This window comes from Dipodomys spectabilis, unplaced genomic scaffold (assembly GCF_019054845.1).
Source record: "Dipodomys spectabilis isolate Male_0828 unplaced genomic scaffold, ASM1905484v1 ptg000002l, whole genome shotgun sequence".
Classification (NCBI taxonomy): Eukaryota; Metazoa; Chordata; class Mammalia; order Rodentia; family Heteromyidae; genus Dipodomys; species Dipodomys spectabilis.
Window position 1 is genome coordinate 33,258,059 of NW_024870679.1, and position 25,930 is coordinate 33,283,988.

The window sequence follows — 25,930 nt, forward strand, 5'->3', positions numbered from 1 at the left end:
AAAAGCAATAAAGAAACTGAACAGAAAGCCATGGAAACTGTGTCTTCTTATGCTAGGGTAATTCAGCAGGTTCATTTTCTTAAAAGTTTTGCTGAGGTTATATACAAACACTCCATTAGGCTCTATGTAGTTACTCAGCAGGCATCACCATGAAAAGATGTAAAAGTCTGCCCTGATGGGATTCAGTGACAAACATTAAGTGGTCAGATCACATGTCTCCATTCTTTATTCTGCTTGTTAATCCCTGTTCTCCTCCTCCCACTCACTGTTTCCCTTTCTTTTCCCCTTTCCCTGCTCCATTCTTCTCTCCTTCCTTCCTTCTCTCTCCCTTCCCTTTTCCTCTCTCCCCTCCACCCTCTCTTTCTCCATGCAAGTATTTGCTAAATAACTTATGCTCCAAGATGTTTATTAGTGGACCAAATCTACCATTCTATGAGGCCTAGGGACAGAACAGAAACGAGGAAGCTGGATTCCAGATATAACTTTGCTGAAAACTAGCTTTCTGACAATAAAAAACAAAACAAACAAACAAAAACCCTTGCCCTTCTATCCTCATCTGCTAAGGAGAGAGTTAGATTACATGATCTCTAAGGCTCCCTTGGCTTCGAGTGCACAGTTTTGTTTACTCCCACAGAGATCACCACCCTGGGGGAAGCTGGCATGTTGCCTGAGAAGAACTTACCAGCTCTCAGGATATGCCCTGCAAATTCCAACACACTGAATGGAGACAAACATTATCATGTTATACTCTATAATGTGGCAATATGGTATTTTAAATCATTCCTTATGTCAAATGTTTTTCTACGAGATGATAGAAATCAAGAAGTGATATATATTTATATATGTATATCTGGATTGGGAAAAACCAAGTTGCTGTTAGAAACTTGGGTTTCTAATTTAATATTCCAAAATTATTGAAATATTTCTCTTTGAATTGGTCAAATTCTATTTCTAGTAATTCTAATTCTAGCAATCAGTTGATTAATTTATTTTATGTATCTTGAAAATATTACCTTAATCTCATTCATCAGAAGAATGATTTACTTATTCCAGACTAAAGTTTCATTACTCATGTAAAAAGAAAGAGACAAGTTTGTAAATAACAGAGCTTTATTATACCATACAAGAATATCTTTCCTGAGACCTGCAATTTTAGAAATGATAACATATACCAGGTTATACAAAGACTAGTTTTATTAGCATAGGAATGCAGTTCAATTACAGGGAATTAGAGGAGATGAAATACTGTGTTGTTAGCACATGTGTTCTAGAACTAGTTTGCCTGCATTTGAATCCAAAGTCTGCCACTTCTCTGTTGCTGACTCTACAGGTTACTTATCCATACTTCCATTTCTTCATGTGCCAGGTAGTTATGAAAATAGTCAAAGGATTTAATGTTGGTAAAGGTTTAGAACAGTATCTGACAAAGAGAAGATACTTTATAATCTTAGTGGATTATTTAGAGACACTTGAAAGAACAACTAGGAAATAGAATGTGCTTACAGGAAATGGTAGAGTCACATAGCCCAAGCACCGGCATTTGTGTACATTTGGTTTCCCCAAGCAAGGCATAATTAAAAGTGGAAGTACTGGAGCCAGTGACAGGAATGCTGAAGAAAGAGGGGATAATCTATAACAAGCACACAGGTAAATAGAAGTGAAAGGAAGGAAGCTAGAGAAGTTTTTCTATAGTCTTTTTCTTCAAAAACAAAATCAAGCTAAGCTCATATCGTCCAAGATTAGGCAGTGGATGGGTATAAATTCATGAACTGAGGTAGATGAATAGCAAGAACTCTAAGGATCTAAAATAGCCATGTGGTATACCTCAGTCATTCTGGAATCACCCTTGCAAGAACTACTTCAGTGTTCACACAGACAGGCAGTGTGTCTCTAAGCACCTTCACCAGGCACTCTCAGCCAAACCAACAGACACAACGTCAACAAACAATCCATTTTAGAAGCCTCAAAACTTCTTTGTTCCGGTGTCTGGGAGTCACCATTCACATATCAGTCCTTTTAGTCTAATTGCCACAGAAAAATAATAATTCAGTCCAAGTGTCAAATTCACATTGGAGTCAAATTGAAATTCAAACTGCCTCCTGTATTTACATATTAGTGTGTTCAAGAAACCAGAACTTGCTTGTTTCACTATTGACTGTTCACACTGGGACCTACCACTAGTGTTCCTCCCAAGAAGTAAAGGCTACAGGAAATATATAGATAGATAGATAGATAGATAGATAGATAGATAGATAGATAGATAGATAGATAGATAGATAGATAGATAGATAGATGTATATATATATATATATATATATATATATATATATACCCTTGTCTAGACATGGGACAAAGGTTGATGTGTCATTTATATTCCAGAGTTCACCTAAGGATCAGGTGGAAGCTAAATTCATCTGAAATTCCATTTCTTCTCCTCCTGTTCCTTCTTCCTTTTTCTTTCCCCTACCCCCTTCTCCCTTTTCACTCTTTCACTTCCTTCTCCTAAGACAAGATCCTTCATTATTAGCTGAAATACAAATCTTTGGTTGAGGGTCTGACTCTGGGAGTACTCAATCAAAGACAGCCCTTACTTGTAATGTGTTCATTCATTCATTCACTCAAAAAACTGCACTAAGTATCCATGTGTTTTCTGCTCAGTTCAATGAAGACAAGTTGTGTAAAATGTGATCATGAATATTCTCAAAGTATTATGTGGGACACATGAAGATTATCCTTGTTAGAGGTAAGGGAAAAGATAAAGGTGTGAGAATACAATCATATCTACTGTGGTAAATTACACCTGGTAAATTCTCATGCATGCCAAAAAATTTGGTTAATCCTTAACTTGCTGACATTTATTGAAGAAGAGCCAACAATTTACCTAAAATTCCATTTTACTCAATACTTATTAGACTTTGTAAACCAGAGTATGAGAAATGGATGTATAGACTAATAAGTATAATATGGTGAGTGCACTTTGAATACTGCATAAAATGCTGTAGAAATGTGATAAAAAAGGTACATTTCTAAGAAAATGGAAGGAAGGGCCTTGTAGAATTAATTCTAGAGAGAGGTAGAGAGAAGAATTTTTATAAATGGATATTGCATTCTACCACAATTAGGTGTGAATGTGTGCTGGCAGATCTCTGGAGGAGTAAGCAATGTCTGGATGGAAGTATGGTTTGCGTGAAGATTAGACAAGATAAATCCAGAGGTGTAAGTGGAGCCACTTAGTGGTAGACCTTAGGTACTTCAGAACTTTATCTGGTAGCAATTGGATACTGAGAAGTATGTAGGATTTACCTATGTGTGTCTTAACATAGGGACAATGTGTTAAAGAAAAGTTTACATCATAAATAGTAGTCAAAAGACTATCATTCAGTTAAATTATCACTTCTAATATACAATCACTTAAAAACTAGTATGTATTTTTAGAAAAATTATTGCAGAATTGACAAGAAGGTACAGAAATTTCCCACAGATCTTCTGCCCTCAAATACCAATAGTCAATAAAACCTCACCTCCCATTTTTACAGTGTATGAGCCCATAAACCCATTAAACCCATTTTAACATATCAATACCAAGAGTCAACAGTCGACCTCAGTTTCACTCTTGCTGCTTTCTTGCTAGGTTTGTACAAATGTATAATGACCTATATCCACCTTTGTAATAAATATCACATGGAACACTCTCACTGGTAGAATGAAACTCCCCAGGCAATTTTATCTAGTATGTATCTAGTTCGATACTAGTGAATCAAACAGACACACTAGTTGAATACAGGTGAGCACTTGAAGAATGTCCAGAAGACTAGAAAGGAGTTAAGCAAAAGAGATAAAGAGGTAGTTTGAAATTAATGATCTACTGGTTTAAGGAGTATACTGCAGAAATCAGATGTGGCAAAAATTTCTAATGACACTTATGGGGAAAGTGATGGTGTGTTCTTAAGGCAAATAAAGACCCACCAGAGGAATAGTTCATATGTGCAGGAAGGAAGCAAACCCTTAGCTCTTCATAGATTATATTGCAACCTCCCCTTCCTTTATTCTTCTGCTATTTGACATTGGACAGCCATATGACATCCAAATTCCTAAAGTTGTATCTACTACTAAACTTTTGCCAATAAATAATGCAAGACTGAGTGTGTTCACTTAATTAAAGCAGTGATCTAAACGAGAACCAATTAGTATAACATCAGCATGAGAAACCTACTGGCCAGCTAAAATAGGAACCTGTTCTAACCAGATTGTTCTTTAGTATATAAAGAGGGACTTTTCATGCAAGAGTGCAAAACAGGCTTTGAAAGTATCACAAAATAGGGCTGGGAAGGTGGCTCAGTGGTAGAGCGCTTGCCTTGCATGCTCGAGGCCGTGGGTTCGATTCCCCAGCACCACATAAGCAAAAAAAAGGAAAAAAAAGCCGGAAGTGGCGCTGTGGCTCAAGTGGTAGAGCACTAGCCTTGGGCTGAAGAGCTGAGGGACAGTGCCCAGGCCCAGAGTTCAGGCCCCACGACCGGACCCAAGAAAAAAAAGAAAGTATCACAAAATAAATTGGAAAATATGTGATTTTTCCCCCAAGTCAAACCACTCTTCCAGAGCCAATGTTTCAGTGAAAAGTACTACTAACTTTTTTCCTACTTGCTCTGAAATAGATACTGGCCAAGTGTCAGCTCTGCTGTAAACAACACATAGCACTTTATGATCCTTCAGACACTGCCTTTATAAAACAGAAATTATCCTTTCGTTTAACACATTCAAGAGTTGGAAATCTAAATGTCTGTATGGACAAATATGTAATGTCATGTCACTTAGGATAGGTACACTGCCTTGGATGATCTTAGTAACATTTTTGAGAAAGAAAACACTCTAAGAAGCCAATTAAAAAATAGGCTGAACAAAAACATTAGATTCCATTTCTTTCTGGTTTCTGTTTTCTCCTTTTTTTTTCTGTTGGTCTTAGGGCTTGAACTCCCAGCTTGAGGGCTGTCCCTGAGCTCTTCAGCTTAAGGTTAGCACTCTACCACTTTAGCCACAGCACCCCTTTCAATTTTCTGAGTGGTTTATTGGAGTTAAGAGTCTCACGGCCTTTCCTGACTAGGCTGGCTTTGAACCATGATCTTCAGATCTCAGCCTCCTGAGTAGGTAGGATTACAGGGGTAAGCCACTGTCGCCTGGCTGTTTTTTTTTTTCTTGTAACAGTTTCTTGTTAGAATTTCATTCTGCTTTCCCCCCACCCCAACAGAATTACTAGAAAATATAGAAAATATTTTTTAGCTATCAGAAAAATACTTTCTTAGAATTTTGCAGTTGCAGCGAGTAAATCTAGGTTATAATCTAACAAGTATGTTGAGATATGTGCCAGTTTTGTACCTTCACCCATTCATTTTGCAAAGTCTTATTGGCCAGGCACTGTGATTGTTGATGGAGATGCAGTGGCAAGCAAAACCAGAGCCACTGTTCTCCTGACACTTACAGCTTAGATGTAATGACAAATATCAAATGAGTTCCTAAAAAGAATAATAGTGGTGTTCCCCACATACGGTGAGGGACAATCTTAGTCAACAGGATGCTTTCTGAGGAAGTAAATTTTCAAACTGAGATCGTAGAATGACTGTGTTAGACATGTGATGTAGGAATGAATGAATGATGTACAAAGGCTCTGGAGTGAGAAGAGGGATGCTGTTCATAATGTTCAAAGGTGGGTAGGGCAACATGCAAAACAAATGGCTGTTTGAAAACGAGAAGTTTCCAGGAGCATTCAGACTAGGGCCTTTGAGGTAAAGAATTCTGGTCTTCATCCTAAGAGCCAACAGTAAATAATGAAAACTAATACACTGAGAAGTAGCAAAATTAGATTTGCCTACAACAAATCATTTAAAGCCATTCTTCAGCATTAAACAGAAATGGAGGTATCTGCTGTAAAGATGTTCAAGTTATCAGACATGGTCGAGTGCTAGATGGGGAAGTGCAAGAAGACCAACACATGGAGAGAATCAAAACATGGAGGTAGGGATGAGATAGCTAGAGGAAGATAGTAGCTGAAACATCTTTATTTACTTGGTCATAACCAGTGTGAGCTGATGTGAGTTGTTCTAGGAAATGCCACCTGACAAAAGGGGTCTTCATCAATAATCGTGTCTCCTGAAACCCTCTGTTTACAGATCAGGTACCCCACAAACAACTATGCTTCCAGTTCAGCTTCCTTACCCCACCAATGCTCTTCAACCTTGATGTGGAGTGACCTTCTGGAAAGGTGAGATTTAGAAGCTGCTTGGATGGACAGGATGGCCTTTCCTCATCTCTCTGTTCTGCCACAAAGACAGCGTATCCCTAAGAATTAGAATGCAAATTAAATATACACATCTGATTAAGGAGTACTAAATTCCATAGAAGAGCTGTTACTGTTTATAAAACTCTACTTAAATTAACTCCAGCTAAGAGCTTTCTGAGCCTGGCTCCAGTCTGCAATTCTGGCAAATCAATTTTCTTGCAATGAAACAGGCTGGCCTAGACATCATTGATTATATTTTTATAAGAACATGCTACAGAAGGATTTCAAGGCTAAGGTTTAGACTCCAATGTATCCTCTGTATGACTATCACACTTTTGGTTATCCTTTTGATTGGATTATTTTACATGAAATAGACACTTTAATGAATGGACACTTTAGAAAGCATAACCTAATATCGAATCAATTCATGATAGTCCATGTTATTACTTTTTTATTTTGTCCCAGTCACAGGACTTGAATTTAAGACCTGGATGAAGTCTCTTGGCTTTTGTGCTCAAGGCTAGCACTCTACCACTGAAGCCACAGCTCCACTTCTGGCTCTTATGTGGTGTTTAATTGGAGGAAAGAGCCTCATGGACTTTTCTACCCTAGGTGGCTTCAAACTACAATCCTCAAAATTCAGTCTCCTGAGTAGCTAAGATTACATGCATGAGCCACTATTGCCCAGCTTATATTAAATTCTAAGCATGTATTTCCATTCTCAAGCACTTAATATTTCTGTTTGGACTATAGGATTAATTAAATAAACTCTGACAGGTATTATTGTAATAAGTGATGTATTTTTTTTTTTTACAGTCCTGGGTGTTGAACTCGGGGCCTAGGAACTGTCCCTGAACTTCTTTTGCTCAAGGCTAGTACTCTACCACTTGAGCCACAGTACCACTTCCAGATTTTTCTGTATGTAGTACTGAGGAATTGAACCCAGGGCTTCATGCATGCTAGGCGAGCACTCTACCACTAAGCCACATTCCCAGCCTCTGATCTACTTTTTTTTTTATATAAAAAAGAGATAATGTGAATGACAGGATTTTATTATTTTTCCAAATGGCATACTAACTTATGACCTGTCTATCTCTTCATTTGAATAGAAATTAGCATGCTTCTTTATTTAATCCTCTAGCTATTCTTAAATATAAGAACTTCTCTACTTTATAAAAGTTATTATGAGTGTGGACATTCAACAGCTTAATTTTGTTGGTTATTTGTCCTCCCAATGACTGCAGTAAATGAGAGATGATCACTTTGTTTTTCAGGGGACATTGAATGCTTTTCAATGGGGATAAAGTCTGCAACTAAGCTAACATGAAAATAATAAGCTGGGCGATTCTGAAAGATAGTTTTAAAATGATAAGTCAAATACAATTTTTATTCATCTGACATTTACAATTCTACATCTTTCTTTTAATAACTGAGAGATATGAATACATATAGTTGGGCATTGTTTTGCTATAAACAAGAATTTCATTAGGGGTGAGACAAAAGGAAAAGAAGTGGTAACTGCTTATGTCTCCTTTTTATAGGTTTATTCTAATAGTATTTTTAATTTTAGGTAAATTTTATTGTACATATACTCCATTATAAGAAAAAAGCCAAGGGCTGGGAAGGTGGCTCAGTGGTAGAGCGCTTGCCTTGAGCTGAAGAGCTGAGGGACAGCGCCCAGGCCTAGAGTTCAGACCCCACAACTGGACCAAAAAAAGAAAAAAGAAAAAAGCTGTACTTTGTATAGAAACTTTGGGGAAAAATAGAAATATGGCTTGCTAAACTTGAGTTCCACCACTCAGAAAAAAAAAATCTCTCCTTAATTTAGAATAGTTTGTTCTATTCTTTTCTCCCTATGTTCTTCTTGATTTTGTTTTATATGCATATGATATTATATATGCATTTTTGTGCTTTCTTATTTCAGTTAGTATAAGCATTTCTCAGACAATTTGCAAATATTTTGCAAAGCTATTTGAATATTTATATGAGTCTATCAAAAGAGTATACTACAGTTTACTTAAACTTAATCTGTGGTCACATTTGGCACCATGACTAACAGTACTGCATCATTACTGGAGGGCTGAAATGCTGAGGGTTTTTTTTTATGTGTGCATTTTTTATAAGAAGACTTTAAAGAAACATGCAATATACTGTTTTTAATATTCTTTACAAATGAAGGTAGTCAGATTGCATCTGAAAAGAATGATAGATATTGCACATTTCATTACCAATGAAGAAAATTTATGCTTTGCTTCACCTTAATCAGTACTTCATTTATCATTTAAAAATATACAATGCTTTGTTTAATAGAAGAAAATTGCATTTCTTGTCCATTTCAGTTTTCACTCTTCATTATTAGTTTGGGACTGCAATTACATACATACAGCTCTTATTTTAGGATAAGTTTCTCCCATTTGTAAAACATAGCATTGCTTCAAACAAGCATTATTTGACAATATATAGACATTTTACCATATCTTACTCTCAATATACACAGAAATTTAAAAGTTTATCCTTGTCCGCACTTACGGTATCTCTCTCTCTCCCTCTCTATTCTAACAGATAATGAAAGAACAGAGGTGGACTTTTTAATTGAAATTCCTGCTTCCTGAGTTTGTATGTGGCTTCCCATCTGAGGAGAATTTTGTGCTCCGATTTGGATTGCATCTTTATTTTTGTCTCATATTTTAACATGTTTCTTGTCAGTAATGCATTCAGAAGCTAGTTTTATTATTATAATCCATATTCACTTGGTTCCTTTGAAGAATTTTGCATACTCATTTAAGAAGTTGGGAAGGGTTACACAAATATTACTGCTAGAAAGGTGAGCAAAAGAAAGAGTGGCATGTGTGGTCTCCAGTCGCACACCTTTATCTGGGTTTATCTTCTCCCGTGTGGCTATCTTTACATTTGCTACAGTTTCTGATTTCCCAACCTGAATTTCATGAATTGGTATAAATTTTTGACAGTGAAAAGCAAACACATCAGGAAGAATCATTCATTTGACTTAATGAGATAGAAAAGTATGCCTCATGAAGGTAGGAACCATCATGATCTTTACACAGATTGTATAATTAATATTATACAGAGGCTATGTCCTCCTGGATTAGGTTTGCAAATAAAAACTCCTAACTTTCAGTTTTGGTTACAACTTATTTAGTAATCGGTTTAGTTATTATATGTTTCTTCCCTTAGAGACAAAGGAACGATAAGGTTAAGAGCACTTTTGAAGTGTCATTAACAGTAATAAGCTTAGTGATTATTAAATATTCAAGTAGAACAGTGGAAAACATGAAGACAAAGCCCCTAGGTATTACTTCATTTGTGTTTTATTCTTGAATCACCATGAAACATCACCTATAATTTCTTCCCAGGCTCTCAGGTAGCATCTAAAAAGGCAAAATTAATAAATGACAGCTACTGTACACCAAATGCTGTGACTGCTTTGAAATAAAAGTCTATTTTTGTCTGTATTGGAATTTTAAAAAATTCTGTGGACTTTCTTTCTTTTTTTTCTTCAAGTACATATTTAATTGTAAAGACACTGTACAGAGGGGTTACAGTTACACGAGTAAGGTAATGAGGACATTTCCTATCAAGCATTGTTTGTTGCCTCCTCCTTTGTTTTTCCCCTACTATTCCTTCCTTCCCCACCTCCCCAAATACTCTCTCCAACCCCCTCCCACTGCCAGAGTGGTAAAGTTCGTTTTCAACATAGTGTCTTGTGCATCTCATTGGTTTTTTATTAATAAGTTTTTTTATTGTGAAAATACTGTACAGAGGGCTTACAATTACATGGGCAAGATAATGAGTACATTTCTTATCAAGCATTGTAGCCTCCTCCTTTGTTCCTCCTCCTTTTTTTTTTCTTACCATCCTTGCCTCCCATCTCCATGACTACACTCGTTTTTTGGGGGTCCGGTCGTGGGTCCTGAACTCTGGGCCTGGGCGCTGTCCCTCAGCTCTTCAGTTCAAGGCTAGCGCTCTACCACCTGAGCCACAGTGCCACTTCCAGCTTTTTTTTTCTTTTTGCTTATGTGGTGCTGAGGAATCAAACCCAGGGCCTCAGGCATGCAAGGCAAGTGCTATATCACTGAGCCACCTCCCCAGCCCTACACTCGTTTTTTGACATAGCATGGTTGCAATGAAATGTACCTGTATCCATATTTAAACAATTTGTTTTTTCCGTTCCCCTCCACAAATTATACCAGCATCAAATACAGTAAAAAATAAAGGGGGGGGGGGCTATGCTGTGGGGGAGGGACATATAAAGCAACAAAAAAAATCATCTTATAAATATGTTAGAAGCAATAGCAAGAAAGAAAAACCACTTGAATCCTTATCACCTAACATCAACTTATCTGACCTTTTCTGCTTGTCTCAGACATATACTAGTTATTGCAAATAAGGGAAACCATGGGACCTATGTTTCTTTGCACCTGGCATATTTCACTTAGTATAATTTTTTCCAAGTCTTTCCACTTCCTAACAAATGGGGCAATATCATTCTTTCTGATGGAGGCATAGAATTCCATTGTGTATATATACCACATTTTCTTGATCCATTCATCTACTGAGGGGCATCTGGGTTGGTTCCAGATCTTAGCTATGGTAAATAATGCTGCAACAAACATAGTTGTACTGGTAGCTTTAGTAAGGTCTTGTTTGTGATCATTTGGGTAAATGCCCCAAAATGGGATTACTGGGTCACAGGAAAGCTCTATGTGGAGTCTTTTGAGGAACCTCCAAACTACTTTCCAAAATGTTTTAGCAAGTTTACACTCCCACCAACAATGCAACTAAGGCCTTGGAAGAAAACATCTCATTGTTATAATGGGTCAGCCTGTATCCCTATTTAAGCATTTTGTTTTTTCCCTTCCCCTCCCTAAATTAGAAAAATGTATATACATGATGCAGGGCACCAGATCAAATACAGTGAAAACAGAGGTTATACCGAGGGGGAGGAACATACCAAAGAAACAAAAAAATTGCATAGTACCCTATAAATACATTAAAAACAATAGCAAGAGAAAAAACCCTATCTTGGGTTTCATTTCACTTAACATCATCTTATATGGTCATGTGTACATAGCTTTTGACTTTTTCTGCCTGTCCTAAACTTATACTAATTGCAAATAAGGGAAACCTTGGGACCTATGTTTCTTTGGGCCTAGTTTACTTCACTTAACATAATTTTTGTGGGCTTTTAAAAAAGTAATTTTAGTCATCTCACTCTTATATGTTTTGAAACTAATGTTTCTCAACTCAAGTAAGCTCTCTGCTCTTTTCTAGCTCTCTCTGCTCTCTGCTCTCTCTCTGTTCTTTTCTAGCTCTTCTCTCTCTCTTTCCCAGCTCTCCCAGCTCTCTTTCCCAGGCCTTTCCCCACCGTGTGGAGGACCAAGATGGCCTAGTGCCAGCCGGAATGATGAATAAACCTACCCCTTATCTGAAAAAAAAAAACCTCAGATTTGTCTGTAGAAAATCTGAAATCAGAGCCATATACTTTTTTAGGCATTGAAACTTGAAGGGAAACTAGATGTTACTCATTGAAAAAGGACAAAGAAGCTTTGTAAAGCTCATTGAACAAAGAGGATTTTTAAAAGGTATTTGATGCCATTACTGAGCACAGAGGATAATGTTGGTCAGTTTTTTTAAGTTGCCTTTTTTTTAAGTCAGGCTAACTTATCTGAATATTTTAATTTAAAGTTCTGTACCTGTTCACACAATTTTGAAAGATATAATGAACAGTTGTACCTCTGTTTCATATCGTAGTAATAAAAGTCTCATCTTGCGTTCTAGGTCATCTGCCTCTCCCAATGCCTTTGATTTTAAAGTCTTACGACTTCAGAATTTATGATTTTGATTTGTTTTCCTCCCTAAACCAACCTGCTCTTCAGATATGAGTTGAATTTTCCCTTTCTACTTTCTTACGTTGAATTTTAACTTGCAGAGTTTCAGAATATGATCTTATTTGAACATAGGTTATTACATACATAGTTTGGTTCCAGTGAGGTAGACTCCTAATCTAATGTGACTGATGTCTTAATGAAAAGGGGAATTTGAACATGAGTGCATATCCAGGAGGAGCAATATGTGAACATGAAAGCAGAGACAGGTTGATGTGGCCATAGGCCAAGAAATGCCATTTTGAACAAACCACCAGAGATTAGAAGATAGTCATAGAATAGATTTGTAGTTCAAAGAAGGAGTTAGCCCTTCCAATACCTTGATATAGGACTTTCAGCCTCTAAAACCATTAGATAATACATTTTTTGGCATTTAAACAATCTAGTATATGGTACTTCATTATAACAACCACAGGAAACCAGTGTTAATATATCATCTTCACTACTGTGCTAGAAAATATTTTTCATTGGCTGATGAGTATGTCCTTTTCCCCCTTTTGCTTTTCAGAGGATGAAAAAGGATGACTGTAAAGATGAGATAATTTGTCATCTGGTGAAACCTTATATCAAAAAAAGTTTTTGTAGCACATCTGTGGATACATTCCAATAATGAACAGTTATTTGATAGAAGTGTGAGCCTAAACCATAGGAGCCTTCAACCAAAGTCAAGGAAGGAATTTAGCAGTAGGAGAAATTCAGTAGGGATAGAAATAATAAAGTTTGCTATTAGTAAGGGGGAAAGGGAGTGGTCCTGATCATTTGGGAAGTGTTAAGAGATTTCCAAGCAAACAAACAAGTCCTTAGAAAACAATGAAGAAAATAAAAGAGAAGGTACTGGTTTCAAGAGAAAAACAGCTTTCAACCTCCTTTTACTAAATATGAGTAGCTTTCATATACTTGGTATATCATTTTCCATCCCTTCATTTGTAGCATTTCTTTCAATTAACAGTTGGATCTTTTCTTTTTAATTCAGTCAGCCAGTCTGAGCCTTTCAATTGGGACCATTTACATTGAGAGCTTTTACTGGTTTTTATAATTTTATTGGTTCTTTTCCTGGTTGGGTTGAGTCCTGTTTCTTTTCTCTGTTACTCATCTTAGGAATTTGCTGGTATACTGAAGTGAATATGCTTGATTTCTCATTAATTCTATTTATTTATGTTTCTTATCAAATCTCCTCCTTTCTGATCTCTAGTGTTTGTTGTGCCCTCCTCTTTTTCATCTATTTGAAATTCAATCTTCTTTCCTCTTAACTTCATCCTCTATTCTCCTCTTTTTCCCTCCCTCCTTCCCATTCACAGAGTTCAGAACATATTTAGTATGCAAAGGACTATGTGCCATCTTGGGAAAAGATGAAAGTACAGAATCATTCATGTCACCATAGGAGCCCATACTGTGACTCCATTGTCATTTTTGTCAAGTAGACTAAAGCAATTATTGAGTCATGACTCTTAAAAATTGGTGCAGTTATGAATTAGCTGTCGACTAATTTTATTTCCATCTTGTATTTAAAAAAATTTTAACTCAGGCAAATCTGATACCTTCCACAGTCCATTTTCAAGTTTACTGTCAATTGATGGTATTGAGCTAATAGTATTTGCCACTATTACAGGAATGCCTATGATCCAGTTTATGTGGCTGCCATCCATTTCTGTGGTCTCTGAGCTTTCATCTATTTATTTTGTTTCTCATAAAACTTCCATTCTTCCCCAAATTGAGCAATTGGCTCTAATTGGGTCGCTCAAAAATAAAAAAGGATACAAACTAAAAGAGTTTTCCTACCACATCTTTCATGAGATTTTTGACATTAACCTCTTAGGAAGAAAATGCCAGTGTTTTAGGGTCAGATACAGGATTACTTTAGAATTGTCTTCCTTAATTTCAGCCAGGGATGACATGTGTCACTGAGATTTTATTCAATCTCCAAACCCATTCAGTTTCCTAGTCAACATCAAGTCAGATCTTCTGTGACTATGGCTGGAAGTAATTCTTGTTGTGTCAAAGCTTCTGGAAGTGGTAGACAGTCTCACAGCATGCTGCTCAGTGTATGTTCCTAATGCATGTATTAAGTGTGTTTTGACATTTAGGTTGTTCCAGTAAAAACATAGCCCCTTCTTCATTTCCTCTTCTTCATGTAAGTATGCATGAAAACTCTCTGAAACTAGGAGTATTATTCTTAGTGAGAATATGTGAGAAGACCTCACTTTAATATCATTTGAAAGAGTAGATTTCTAGTTTCCTTTTTTAAACTCTCATATGTCTTCTCTTTTTCTTTGTACTTATTTGGTAAATATGCACTTTCACATCTGTTCTATTTAACTAAAACAAAATGCCTATATTATAGCAAAATGACATGGAGATAATATTGAATTTGCTTGTCTACACACAGAGAAAGTTGTTATAGTAAAAATGAGAGGATATTAGATGTGATATCAGAGGTGCTGGATTTCCATTGATCTATGTGAATTTGGATGTGTAATTTAAAAGCTCTAGAATTCAGTACCATCATCAACATGCTAAGGCTTTCCTATCCTATTCAGGATAGCTATGAGGTTTAATAAGAGTATGTTATGTTGCAGCTCTGTAAAATTATCAAAGCAATGCAGTCACACAGCTCCATACTACCAGCCTCTACTCCTGGGCCCATGGAAAACCCTGTCAAACTCTCATACTCTTTACAACAGCATTGTCAAAGAAAATTTCATAACATCCTTTTTAAAGATGGATTCAAGTGACTTTCAGCGTAGTGGAAAGAAGCCTTTATAGAAGAGAAAAGGACAAGTCAGCTAGCAAATAAGTTACAAGACAGGCTTAGAACCAGATCCATGGACAGGAATCCAACTAAGGACAGGGAGAGAAGCAGAGACCAGGGAGGAATGGGTGGGAATATTAAAAGGGATGTCATTGAATAAGACATATTGTATTCATAAACTGTCTTATGAAATGACAATTCTTTTGTACAACTACTTAAAGACAATATTTTTTAAAGAGCCAGATCCATTTGAATTTTAACCTTACATTCTGTCAACTGTCACATTTCCTTATTTTGGATTTGTATCCATCAAGTCTCTTGATTTGAAACAGTGAAGAAGATTAGGTTATATGGTGAAGGTGGAAGCAACAAACCCCATGCAAATCTCGCTCTTAATATTTTTAAATGATGAATGATTTTCAGCCTCACTGAGGATTTTCATTGGGATTCAGAGATGCTGACCAAAGGAGGTTTCAGATAACACCAGCCTCTCAAGGAGGAGGAAAGGGAAGTGCACCAAAACTCAAGTGCTTCCAGGCTGTATGAGGTCATGCTAACCGGAAAAGGAAGCACAGTGCAAGGAAGTGCAGACCGGTCCTGTATTGAGGAAGGGGAGAGATGGAGTCGGGGTGATTAGCATTATCACATACAACAGTAAGAGGATACAAATGAAGAAACAGAAGCCGAAGCAGCTTTAAAATGTTGTAAGGTGAATCATCCCAGAAGCCACATTTTGAAATATAGAATATTGAAGTCTTTAATATATAGTTAGAAGGCTGCAGGCCGCCCGTTGTTACAAAGGCCTGCAGCCCCCAAATACATATAACACAACTAGGAAACAGGCTAGAGAGGAAAGAAAGAACAGAAACAATACCAACAATACCAACAATCCAATTCAGAGCTGAATTGGGATGCCATGATAACCCGAGATGAGCCAGTAGACAGGACACAGGAGACGATCACAGATACACATGGCATAGTTTAATAGCACCTGGGTTGGTCGGGGCCTAGATAAGATGCGAGCAGGAGACAGTTCCACAGGAAATTCCCAGTCCCAGGCACTAGACTAACAGATTCAGTAACCTATCAGCCAAGTGCCCGGCCCTGCCTCCAGGGATCTGAGCATGACCATCACCTGGGAGGCAGGTGATGGGAATGAGTGGGAGTTTTCTTCCCCCAGCTTGTAGACAAGATGTCTGACCCTACCACCCACCATGTGACCAATATGTCCCAGACAGACCTGACCTCCTTACTTTAAAATTTTTAAGAGCTTAAAAAGAGTAGGCTCTGGTAGCTCAGCTGGTGGTTCCAAGCCTTTTCCATGGGTTGCCTGCCTAGGGAAGGCAGGAACTGCTGAGCAGCTATCAGGCAATGGGAGGAATTTCAGCAAAGCTGCCCAAACACACTTGTCTCTCAAACTACGCAGTGTAGACATTTTGTAGGAGAAGCATATGACTCAGAACTGCTTCAGGAAGTAAGACATTCTCCATATAGGTAGGGCTACACAACATATTTCTATTCAGAAACACAAGAGTGTTCTGACAATTTGTGCAGAAGAAGTGTTTCTGCCATACCCCTTTCAAGAAAATAAGGTCATGGATTTGTGAACTGAAAATATTGATTGACTCACTACAGAATGTTTGATTTCTAAATCATTCCCCTGGTACAGACTTTTGTTTTCAAGACTTTACAAAATCTACTTTGAAGATAGAAAATGTGTTCCAGTAGAAATCCTTAAGGAAGAATGGGTTCATAACACCATCTTTACATTACTAAAAGAGCTTTGGTTAAATCCCTCTTCTCTTTTAGGCTGTCATCATTATACGAGGATTTCCATAAGTAAATGTGGGTGATTCTGTTGACTGCCTCCAGAATACATCTTGATACTACTTTTTTTCCCTTAGCTCTAATATTCCTAATTCATGTAATTTCTTGTTTTCCAGACCAACAACCACCAATACTTCTAATACATCCACTTTTTGTCTCATAACCTATTCAGCAGATATAAGATCTTTCCTCTCTTTTCCTACCCCTGTCATTTGCACACGCTACCCTACTCATTTACTTTCTCCTATATGAGATAGCAATTCTTCTTCCTTTGGTTAATAGTTAAAAATTTTTCTCAATAGTCTTTTTTTGATCTTCCTATCTCTATTATATGCCTCCTTTTTTAATTTTTTCTCATTTGCTTCCATCATGAAGCCTACCCTAACTTGTCATTTATATTCCATCTGTTTATTCTTCTTTCTTAATTTCTGCACTAGAATATCAGCTTCACAAAAATCAAAAACTCACTTTGTTTTATCGAACTTGTAAGCATAGTACATGGCACACTGAAGATGCTGAAGAAATATTTATATTATACATAAAGGTGTTGCTGTTAAAAATAATTGAGCTGAGTAAGTGTATCTTTCAGTATCTCAGTGGCACACAATAAATATTAGAACTCTTTCCCTTCCTTTACCAGTGTGGCCCAGTCAATATTCACTTCTTCCAATTATTCATTTCACTATAGAAGGTGCACAAGCAGATATCCCAACCACAATCAAGCATTTTAGAAATCCAACTGAAAAGGCAAAAGATAGAACAGAAGAAATTGGTCCTGGCTTTGATACATTTGTCTTTTAATACATTGATGGTTTTGTGAGTTATGCACTCACAACAGTACATGACCTTTTGAACACTAACATTTGGAGATAAACCGACAGATATTTTGCTTCTTACTGTCTCTTCCTGTTGTTACACAGCATCTCTAAGCTTGAACAATGGTGTTTCAAGATAATTTAATTTTTATTGCTCTTTTTGTCTTATTAAAGTGATTAAAAGTAGATATATAAAAATGAAGAAAGTAGTGATAAAAATTCAGAGAAAGAAAAAACATAGTTTAAAGGTACAAATATTATGTTTACAATGGATAGTTAACATTTAGGTTTTTTTAATATTCTCAATTGTAATGATACTGTTACAGTTGCATGAGTAAGGTACTGAGTTCAATTCCTGTCAAGCATTGTTACCCCCTCTTTTGCTTTTCCCCTACCATATCTTCTCTCCCCGCCTCTTCACATAACATTTGATGTTGAGATAAAAAATTAAACTGATTGGTATGACTTCATTTACAAAGAAAACAGATGAAGTAAATAGCATAAAATGCTGGAAATTATCATCAGGTATTTTGTCTAAAGGTAAGACATAATTTTGAAATTAAAATCCCTTTCCAAATTTGCGTAGCTTAGATCAGAATGCATCAATGTCCAGAAAATGCTTTAGTAAGACTCACTACAAATGTCCTTGACATTTTCTTTTGTTAATAATGCATATTATTGGTTTCCAAGGACTTTTATAAGGCTTACAAAAGCCATCAGGATCTTTATCATGAATCTAATTTTATTATTTCTCTTTGTCTCGAGCTGACTTTTCTGAATTATTTTACATTTATTGACTCCAGCAGTAAACTTGCTGTTCATTTTGTTTGAAATAATCTTTGTTTTTTATTCAGTATCTGCACTGTGGAACACTTTAAGAAGAGGTACGTTTCTACAATTTAGAAATACAGAGTTTGATTAATAGTATAACCATTCACTATTAGAAGGAAAGTTAAGGAATATGAAAATTGTAAAACTAATTTTTACTCAGAAAATTATGAAATACAAAACTCCCTAATTGCAGGAACTTAGACTGTTCCAAGTGTTTTCTCACAAATAAGCCTTTTGTATTTTTCTATCAGCATCTATGTTTGTGTGTACACCTGCCTGTGTGTGAAACTCTTTCTCCCATACTAAGAATTGTTCTCCATAATCCTTTATTCCAGACATGAAGAGTTAGTGGAGGAGCTCTGTGGATAAAGCAAAAACTATATTTGAGCTTATTTCAGTATTTTATTTTATTTTTTTGCCGATCGTGGGGCCTGAACTCTGGGCCTGGGCACTGTCCCTCAGCTCTTCAGCTCAAGGCTAGTGCCCTGTCACTTGAGCCACAGTGCCACTTCTGGCTTTTTCTGCTTATGTAGTGCTGAGGAATTGAACCCAGGGCCTTATGCATGCAATGAAAGCACTCTATCACTGAGCCACCTTCCCAGCCCTTATTTCAATATTTAATGCTAAGAAAATACTGTAATTCTAGACAGGGTCTTGAGAAACATGTCCCTAAAGATTTCTTTTTTTTCCAGTTACATATCTAAAGGGTCTATTTGAAAAGGAAATCCAGACTATAGCAAGAATAGGATTGTCAGGAAATATGGGATCCTTCCTTTAGGACCCTACCTTGAGCATTTGAAGAGGTAAAGTTGGATTCTAGAAAAGTATGACAGATATCCTTTCAACTGAACTTACTTAGAGTACCACTAATACCATAGACTTATGACTTGAATAGGTATCAAACTTGACCTGGCATCTCACCTTCATAGATTATTTACTGTTTTTCCCTGGATTCTCTGTCTCCTTTTTGAGGAAGGAGAGACATAAGTTTAGAAGTCTCTGAAGGAAGTGGATTTTTTGTGTCAGAAAATACAAGAAATTTTTTCTAACATTTTATTTACTGTACTATATATTGGTAAACAAAACAAAAGGAAAATTTATGAGATTTTATAGCATCATCCCCCGAAATGTAGTATTAAAAAGATTTAAGTTCCATTTAATAGATACCAATTTTATCAAGATCAGAAAACTTACTTTAATCTTTACGTTATTGAATCAAGAACTTTATAATATTCCCCAAACCAAAAATGCTGGCCTAATTGAGAAAATTTTCACAATTCAGATCAAGTGCTCCTGATATATTTTCCCCATTATTCATATAAAGCTTGCTTCACTGAAACATACTTCTCTGTTTCTTTATAATTTGAAGATGTTTTGTACAAGGAATGAAGTACATGAAGAATAGTCAACTATACTTGCAAAATTAGTTACACACGGAGCTATGTGTAAGTCTCAAGTCTCAATGAGGATTTTTGTCTTTCATATCCTTCAAATATAATAAAAGCAATGTGAATTGCTATGCACCTAGTTTCACATTAATGGTTAACTTCCATTTTGCAGTGTGTTGACTTCATAAGATAATAGTTATTGGATGACCCAGGTGAGGAAATGTAATAGATTCTTTCTAAAGCATCAGGAAAACTGTTTTATAACGTTAGCTGTGGCTACACCTCTAATATAATCCTTGGTAGTATTCTCTGACACTTCTGCTACATATTGATGAGCATGGTAAAATTTGTACACACATTTTCTTTCTTTTTAAAAAATGTTGTTAAAGTGATGTACAGAGTGGATACAGTTACATAAGTTAGGTACTGAATGCATTACATTTTGAAGTATCATCCTTCCCTCAATTTCTTCCAGTTTTCCTCCTCCCTCCCCCAACTTGTATAGTTTATTTTCAATGTAGTGTCTAGTGAGCATCAGCTGAATTGGTTCACCCTTTGTCCCACCATTTCTTCCCCTCCTCAAATTGTATAAACTTATAGACAAGGCTAGTCTTTCCCCAACCTCTTTGGTTTATTCCTTTTTGTCACTGTTTTTGATTTCTGTACCTTTTTTGTCTTGTATACCAACATTTTATTTCCTAAGATTCTTGAACACAAAGAGTCATGCATCCTGTCAAAAGGTAACCATATCATACATAATTCTAAAACCTTTAAAATACTATAGAAAACAAAACAAGTTTATGGAGTACAATTAGAGATCTTAACACTTTCATGCTACTTATTTTATTTGCAAGCATTCACTAATATGTGAGCAGTTCATGACTTTCTTAGCTTGAGTGAGTCTTAGCTAAATAACCTGAAACTTAGCTATCAAGGTCTACAGTCATGTGAGAGCATGTTCATGCATTGCTTGGTGTGAAAGTTAAGTTAACTTGAAATGTTTTTCTAGACAAATGGAGTTCCCCTTTACTTTAAGAAAGAGAAAAACCTGATCAATAGCCATTTTAGCTTAAATATGGTGATATATAACCAATTATAACATTATATTTCATTCTAACAATGATGCTGTGTATCAGAATTCTCCCCATTTTTACTAATGAGAAAATTAAAGCATGCAACATATAACTGACTATTCTCAGGTAAGGCTGATATTCAAACCCAGAACTGGGATCCTTGAAATTACTCCTTTTCTCATTTACCAGGTGACTGAAACCATTTTATGTAGTTAATTCCTGGAATGATGTAAATCTGCTCAAGGACATGCAGGGACAAATCAACCAGTGAAAATAAAATTTAGCAGACCTGAGCACCTAAGACCTGTGACCATGCACACTTGATTCCTGGAGAAAACCAGTCAGGATCCTAGCCAAATGAGCTAGAGGTAGGTCTGGGCCACAGACCTACCTGGAAACAGAAATGTCAAATGGAAAAATGATATCAAGTCCAGCTGCATAAATGATACCAATCATGTAGACTGTGAAAGATCATTTTAGTGTGGAGAACCCATAAGCAGCCAGGGCCCAGAACTCACATTACAGCAACTGACAAACTCCAGTGCGACTTACTAAATGCCTATTACTATGAAAAATGTTTTAGGCTGATTATCTCAAATACACACCCTACATCAAGAAGGGAGCACAATTACTTGATTGTCATAGTTTAGCATGGCATGTAAATAATGGCATAGTGACAACAGTGATACTCCCAAGATACTATGTTGGAAATGAACTTTACAACTGGTGGGGAGAGGAGTTGAAGGCAAGGGGAAATGGGAGAAAGTGAGGGAGGGTAACAATGTTTGGCAAGAGATGTACTCATTATCTTATTTATGTAGGTATAACCCCTCTGTACATCACCCTTACAATAAAAAAGAGGGAACAGCTTACACTAAGCAAAAGAAATGTATGTATCACCTGATTTGGAAGAAATAGTTGTATTGTCAAAGTTTGTAGAGTTCATAAGCTTTATAGATCATGATAATGGCAATTCGCCTTGTGAAAGTTAAAATGTGTTTGTGACTTTAGCTAAAAATCACTATCCCACAAAACTGTAAAATGTATGTAATCACTTAATCTCAATAAAGGAATCTATAATAATAATAATAGTAATGGCTTAGTGCATGCACACTGGAACAAAATTTCTTGGGTCTGTTACCCTTTATCTATATTTACACTTTCAGTGAACCATTTACTCATTTGTAAACTTAGTAGTGATAATAGTCCTATTTTTCAGGTTGTTAGAAGTATAGAAAGCTTCAGATATACCTGGGTGTGGGAAATTGCTAGGCAAGTATATGATCAATTAAAGAAGAAAAAGGAGGGAGGAAGGGAGTCAGAAGGGAGGGAAAGCAGGAGAAAAGGAGGGAGAGGTTAACACTGTTCAACAAGAAATGTATTCATTTCCTCACTTTTGTAACTATCACCTTTACAGTAAAATTTTTAGAAAGAAGAAAATTGAGTAACTGTATACATTTATAATAGTAATGTGTGATAGAAACTGGGACTTAAATCTAAAGGATATGAACCCAGAGCCCAAAGTCATAGCTTTTGTGGGATAGAATGTGGGATTAACTGAGTATAGTAAAATAAAAGTCTAGTTCTTTCTTCTTATTTTATTTTCCTTTTCTTTTTCCATTGGTTTATCCCTGGCAATCTCTGTCTTTGATTCTAGTACCTTCCATCTTGTATGCACATTTATCTGATTGAAGGAAGGGAAGGAAAATAACAAAATTCTGAAAGAAGCACAAAGGATGACCCATTGCAACAATGATATTCACAAGACACAATGTCAGAAATGAACTATATAACTTCGGGGGTGGGAGGGGGAGGAGTGGGGAAAGGGAAGGGATAGTGGGAGAACAACATGGAGTGGGTGACAATGTTAAATGAGAAATGTACCTGACTCATGTAACTGTTACCCCTCTGTACAGCATCTTTACAATAAAATGTAAAAAGTTAAAAGTCATCTGATTAGATATCTGTATTTGCAAATGAAAAAGAGACCTCAGGACTTTTATCTGGAATGAGACAAGGGAAAACAGACAGCACAATCCCAAGGCTCTTCTTTTCTTTTCTCTCTCATATCAGATTTGTTGCCATTGCAATAGAAATTATGACACAATTCAGAATCACCTTTTCCTTCATCCCTTTCCAATATTTTCTGTAAACTTGAAATCTCTAACATTGCATTCATGACTCCTGCTCCATTTTAATCCAAAAATATGTAGCACTTACCAGCTTCTGACTGAGCCAAGAATGATAAACCCTGGGTGTTAGGTCAGAATCTAAAGAATCCTATTGAACCAGTCTCCACCCTTTTGCACAATGATTAAATTTTTTTTTAAAGCTTAAATAGAATTTCAAAGACTACTACATCTTTTATTGATGTACTTCCATAAATGAGGTATTGCAAGTGATAAAGATAGTGTTTTCTGTATTAAGAAGGACTGTATGTTGATGAGATTTTTCTTTTGAAGTTGACTCAGAGCAACTTTGAGCAATGCATATGGCTAAATCTGCTCAGTCTCACCAATATATGAGAATGCAAATTTTTAGCCTGAACAAATCAAATCAAGTCATATGATGCTGTGTAAGATCTGTGACCCCATGATCTCAAATCCACTGGATGCACACCAAGTTGGTCACTTAGTCACTTTTTCTGAGTTTTATATGCATAGACACACACCTGGTAAGCAAAACCACAGTTTGCATTTGAGAGCAGGTATTTTGTAGTCAGAACCATGCTTCACCATTCAAAAAAAAAGGAGCAAAATTTCTAGTATGTTATTTTTCACCAAACTGTAGAGGTGTAAGGACAACACTGAGTGCAAGGAGTCACATAGGGGGCTTTGGTGCATTTTGTCTTTATCTTTTCTTTTTTAGTACTGGGGATCAAATTCAGAATGTTTTACTTGCTAGGCAAGTACTTTGCCACTGAGCTATATCCCAGCCCAAGGTGCATTTTTTGCATCATTATTTTTTGTCTCACTGCTACTTGTTTCTTTGAGTTAGGAGAAGTTTTGTTCAGTTTATTTCCAGCTTAGAAAATATAAGAATTGTATCATGGAGTGATACAGTGAGAATAGCATGGAAAGTTGTGTTTTGTGTGTGTGTGTGTGTGTGTGTGTGTGTGTGTGTGTGTGAATAGCATGGAAAGTAGAATGTGTGTGTGTGTGTGTGCACATGCATACGCATGTCTGTCTGTCTGTCTGTTTGTTCTGGTCTTGGGGCTTGAACTCAGGGCCTAATGCTATCCTTAGGAGGTTTTTTTTGCTCAAGGCTAGTGCTCTACCACTTGAGTCATAGCTCCATTTCTGGCTTTTTGGTGGTTTATTGGAGATAAGAATCTCACAGACTTTCCTGCTCCGACTGGTTTCAAACTGTGATCTTCAGATCTCAGCCTCCTGAGTAGCTAGGATTACAGGCATGAGCTACTGGCACCTAGGCAAAAAAGTTTAGATCAAGCCACTGTGGATGGACTATTTGTCACTATCTAAGCCACTGTGTATTATTTATCACTAGCTAACTGTGCAACTTTAATTAAGTTATTTGTTCTCTGAGTTTTCATCTGTAAAAAATACCTCAAAGTTAAATGTGAAGAGTAAATTAGATAAAGTAAATAAATCACATTAGTCTTATAATAAATTATATTCCTAAAATATAGTAAGAAGCAATAATAAAAACCTATTACATAAATATTAATTCATTTAATAGTTAATGTTCTTGTCCTAGCTGCATTATTATAGATTAAGTGCCATGCTATACATGGTACTTGTTTTATATATATATATATAATCAACAATTTACAAAACAACCATAGTCAGAAACTACAATTACATAATGTCTCTCACAGTACTGTGTTGAATAGGCTGGAGAAGAGTTCAGGAGGCTGAGAGACTTAACCAAGGGTTTTTACATTGGTTCTTATGGGAGGAAGTGCTCATTAGCATAGAGACAATAAACTTGAGAAGAAAAAGTTTCTTAGATTTGGCATTTGGGGAAAATGTTTTAACTGATTGGCTATGGTTTACTTACTGATTTTCCTTCTTTATGAATTTTTGAAGGAAATGAGTTTGTTTATTCATCTGCTTCCTTAACCCCTGGTTACATGGTTTTAAATTTGTAAAAAACAAAATAGTTGATAAATGTTCTTTAAAATGGATTGATTTCTTCTCCATATTTTGCAGCTTTGCAGCAAGTAAAAATGTGTCATTGTGGCAAAGATGACTATGGACTCCAAACCCCTTTTTATCTAATCTCTTTGAAGAAAATCTACAAGTGATAGAATATTGATTTAATGGGATATTCTGGTGAAGGATAAGGTTATAAAAACATACATGTAAAATGGCATGAGAGGCAATATTTATCTTCTTCATTCACTATCAGGAGATATTGCTTGAATATCTTTCATATTTCAGAGAGAGTGGTAGGCAGTGAACTTGGTAGTACATATAATGAAATTTTTATCATATGAAAACATTCAAAGAAATGCTAACATACAAAAGTTGCTATTTGTGTTTCTCTGAACTTTGGCATTGTAAATAACATAAAAAACTCCAGTGCCAGGCTGGGAATGTGGCTCCATGGTAGAGTGTTTGCTTTGCATGCATGAGACCCTGGGTTCGATTCCTCAACACCACATAAACAGAAAAAGCCAAAAGTGGTGCTGTGGCTCAAGTGATAAGCACTAGCCTTGAGCTGAAGAGCTGAGGGACAACATCCAGGCCCAGAGTTCAAGGCCCACAACTGATCAAAAAATAAACAAAACAAAACAACAAGAAAAAACCTCAAGTGCCTACACATGAAGAAATGCTCTACCTCTCTAGCCATAAAAGATATGCAAGTCAAAACAACATTGAGATACCACCTCACTCCAGTTAGAATGGCTACAATCAAGATCTCTAATAACAACAGATGCTGGAAGGGAATGGCCAGAAAGGATACTGTGTTGTTGGTGGGAGTGTAAACTTGTTCAACCACTTTGGAAAGTAGTATGGAGATTCCTCAAAAGACTCCACATAGAGCTCCCCTATGACCCAGCAATCCCACTTTTGGGCATTTACTCAAATGATCACAAACAAGACC

At 36.4% G+C, this 25,930-nt stretch overlaps 1 protein-coding gene across 2 annotated transcripts in view; it reads left to right on the plus strand.

Annotated features, from left to right (window-relative positions):
* Ptger3 (prostaglandin E receptor 3) overlaps positions 1–23,760 on the plus strand; it is an 86,773-nt gene extending 63,013 nt beyond the window's left edge. The window contains exons 3-5 of one of the 2 annotated variants that reach the window (XR_006147762.1): positions 6,162–6,253; positions 8,834–9,024; positions 23,748–23,760. Coding sequence is in view for 1 of the 2 variants with exons in the window: in XM_042682383.1 (XP_042538317.1) it covers positions 6,162–6,253; positions 8,834–8,837 (96 nt within the window). In the remaining variant the exon portion in view is untranslated. Of the gene's footprint in view, positions 1–6,161; positions 6,254–8,833; positions 9,752–23,747 lie in introns of those variants that run through there. The other variant, XM_042682383.1, reaches the window with a different exon arrangement.
* Positions 23,761–25,930: the final 2,170 nt, after the last annotated feature.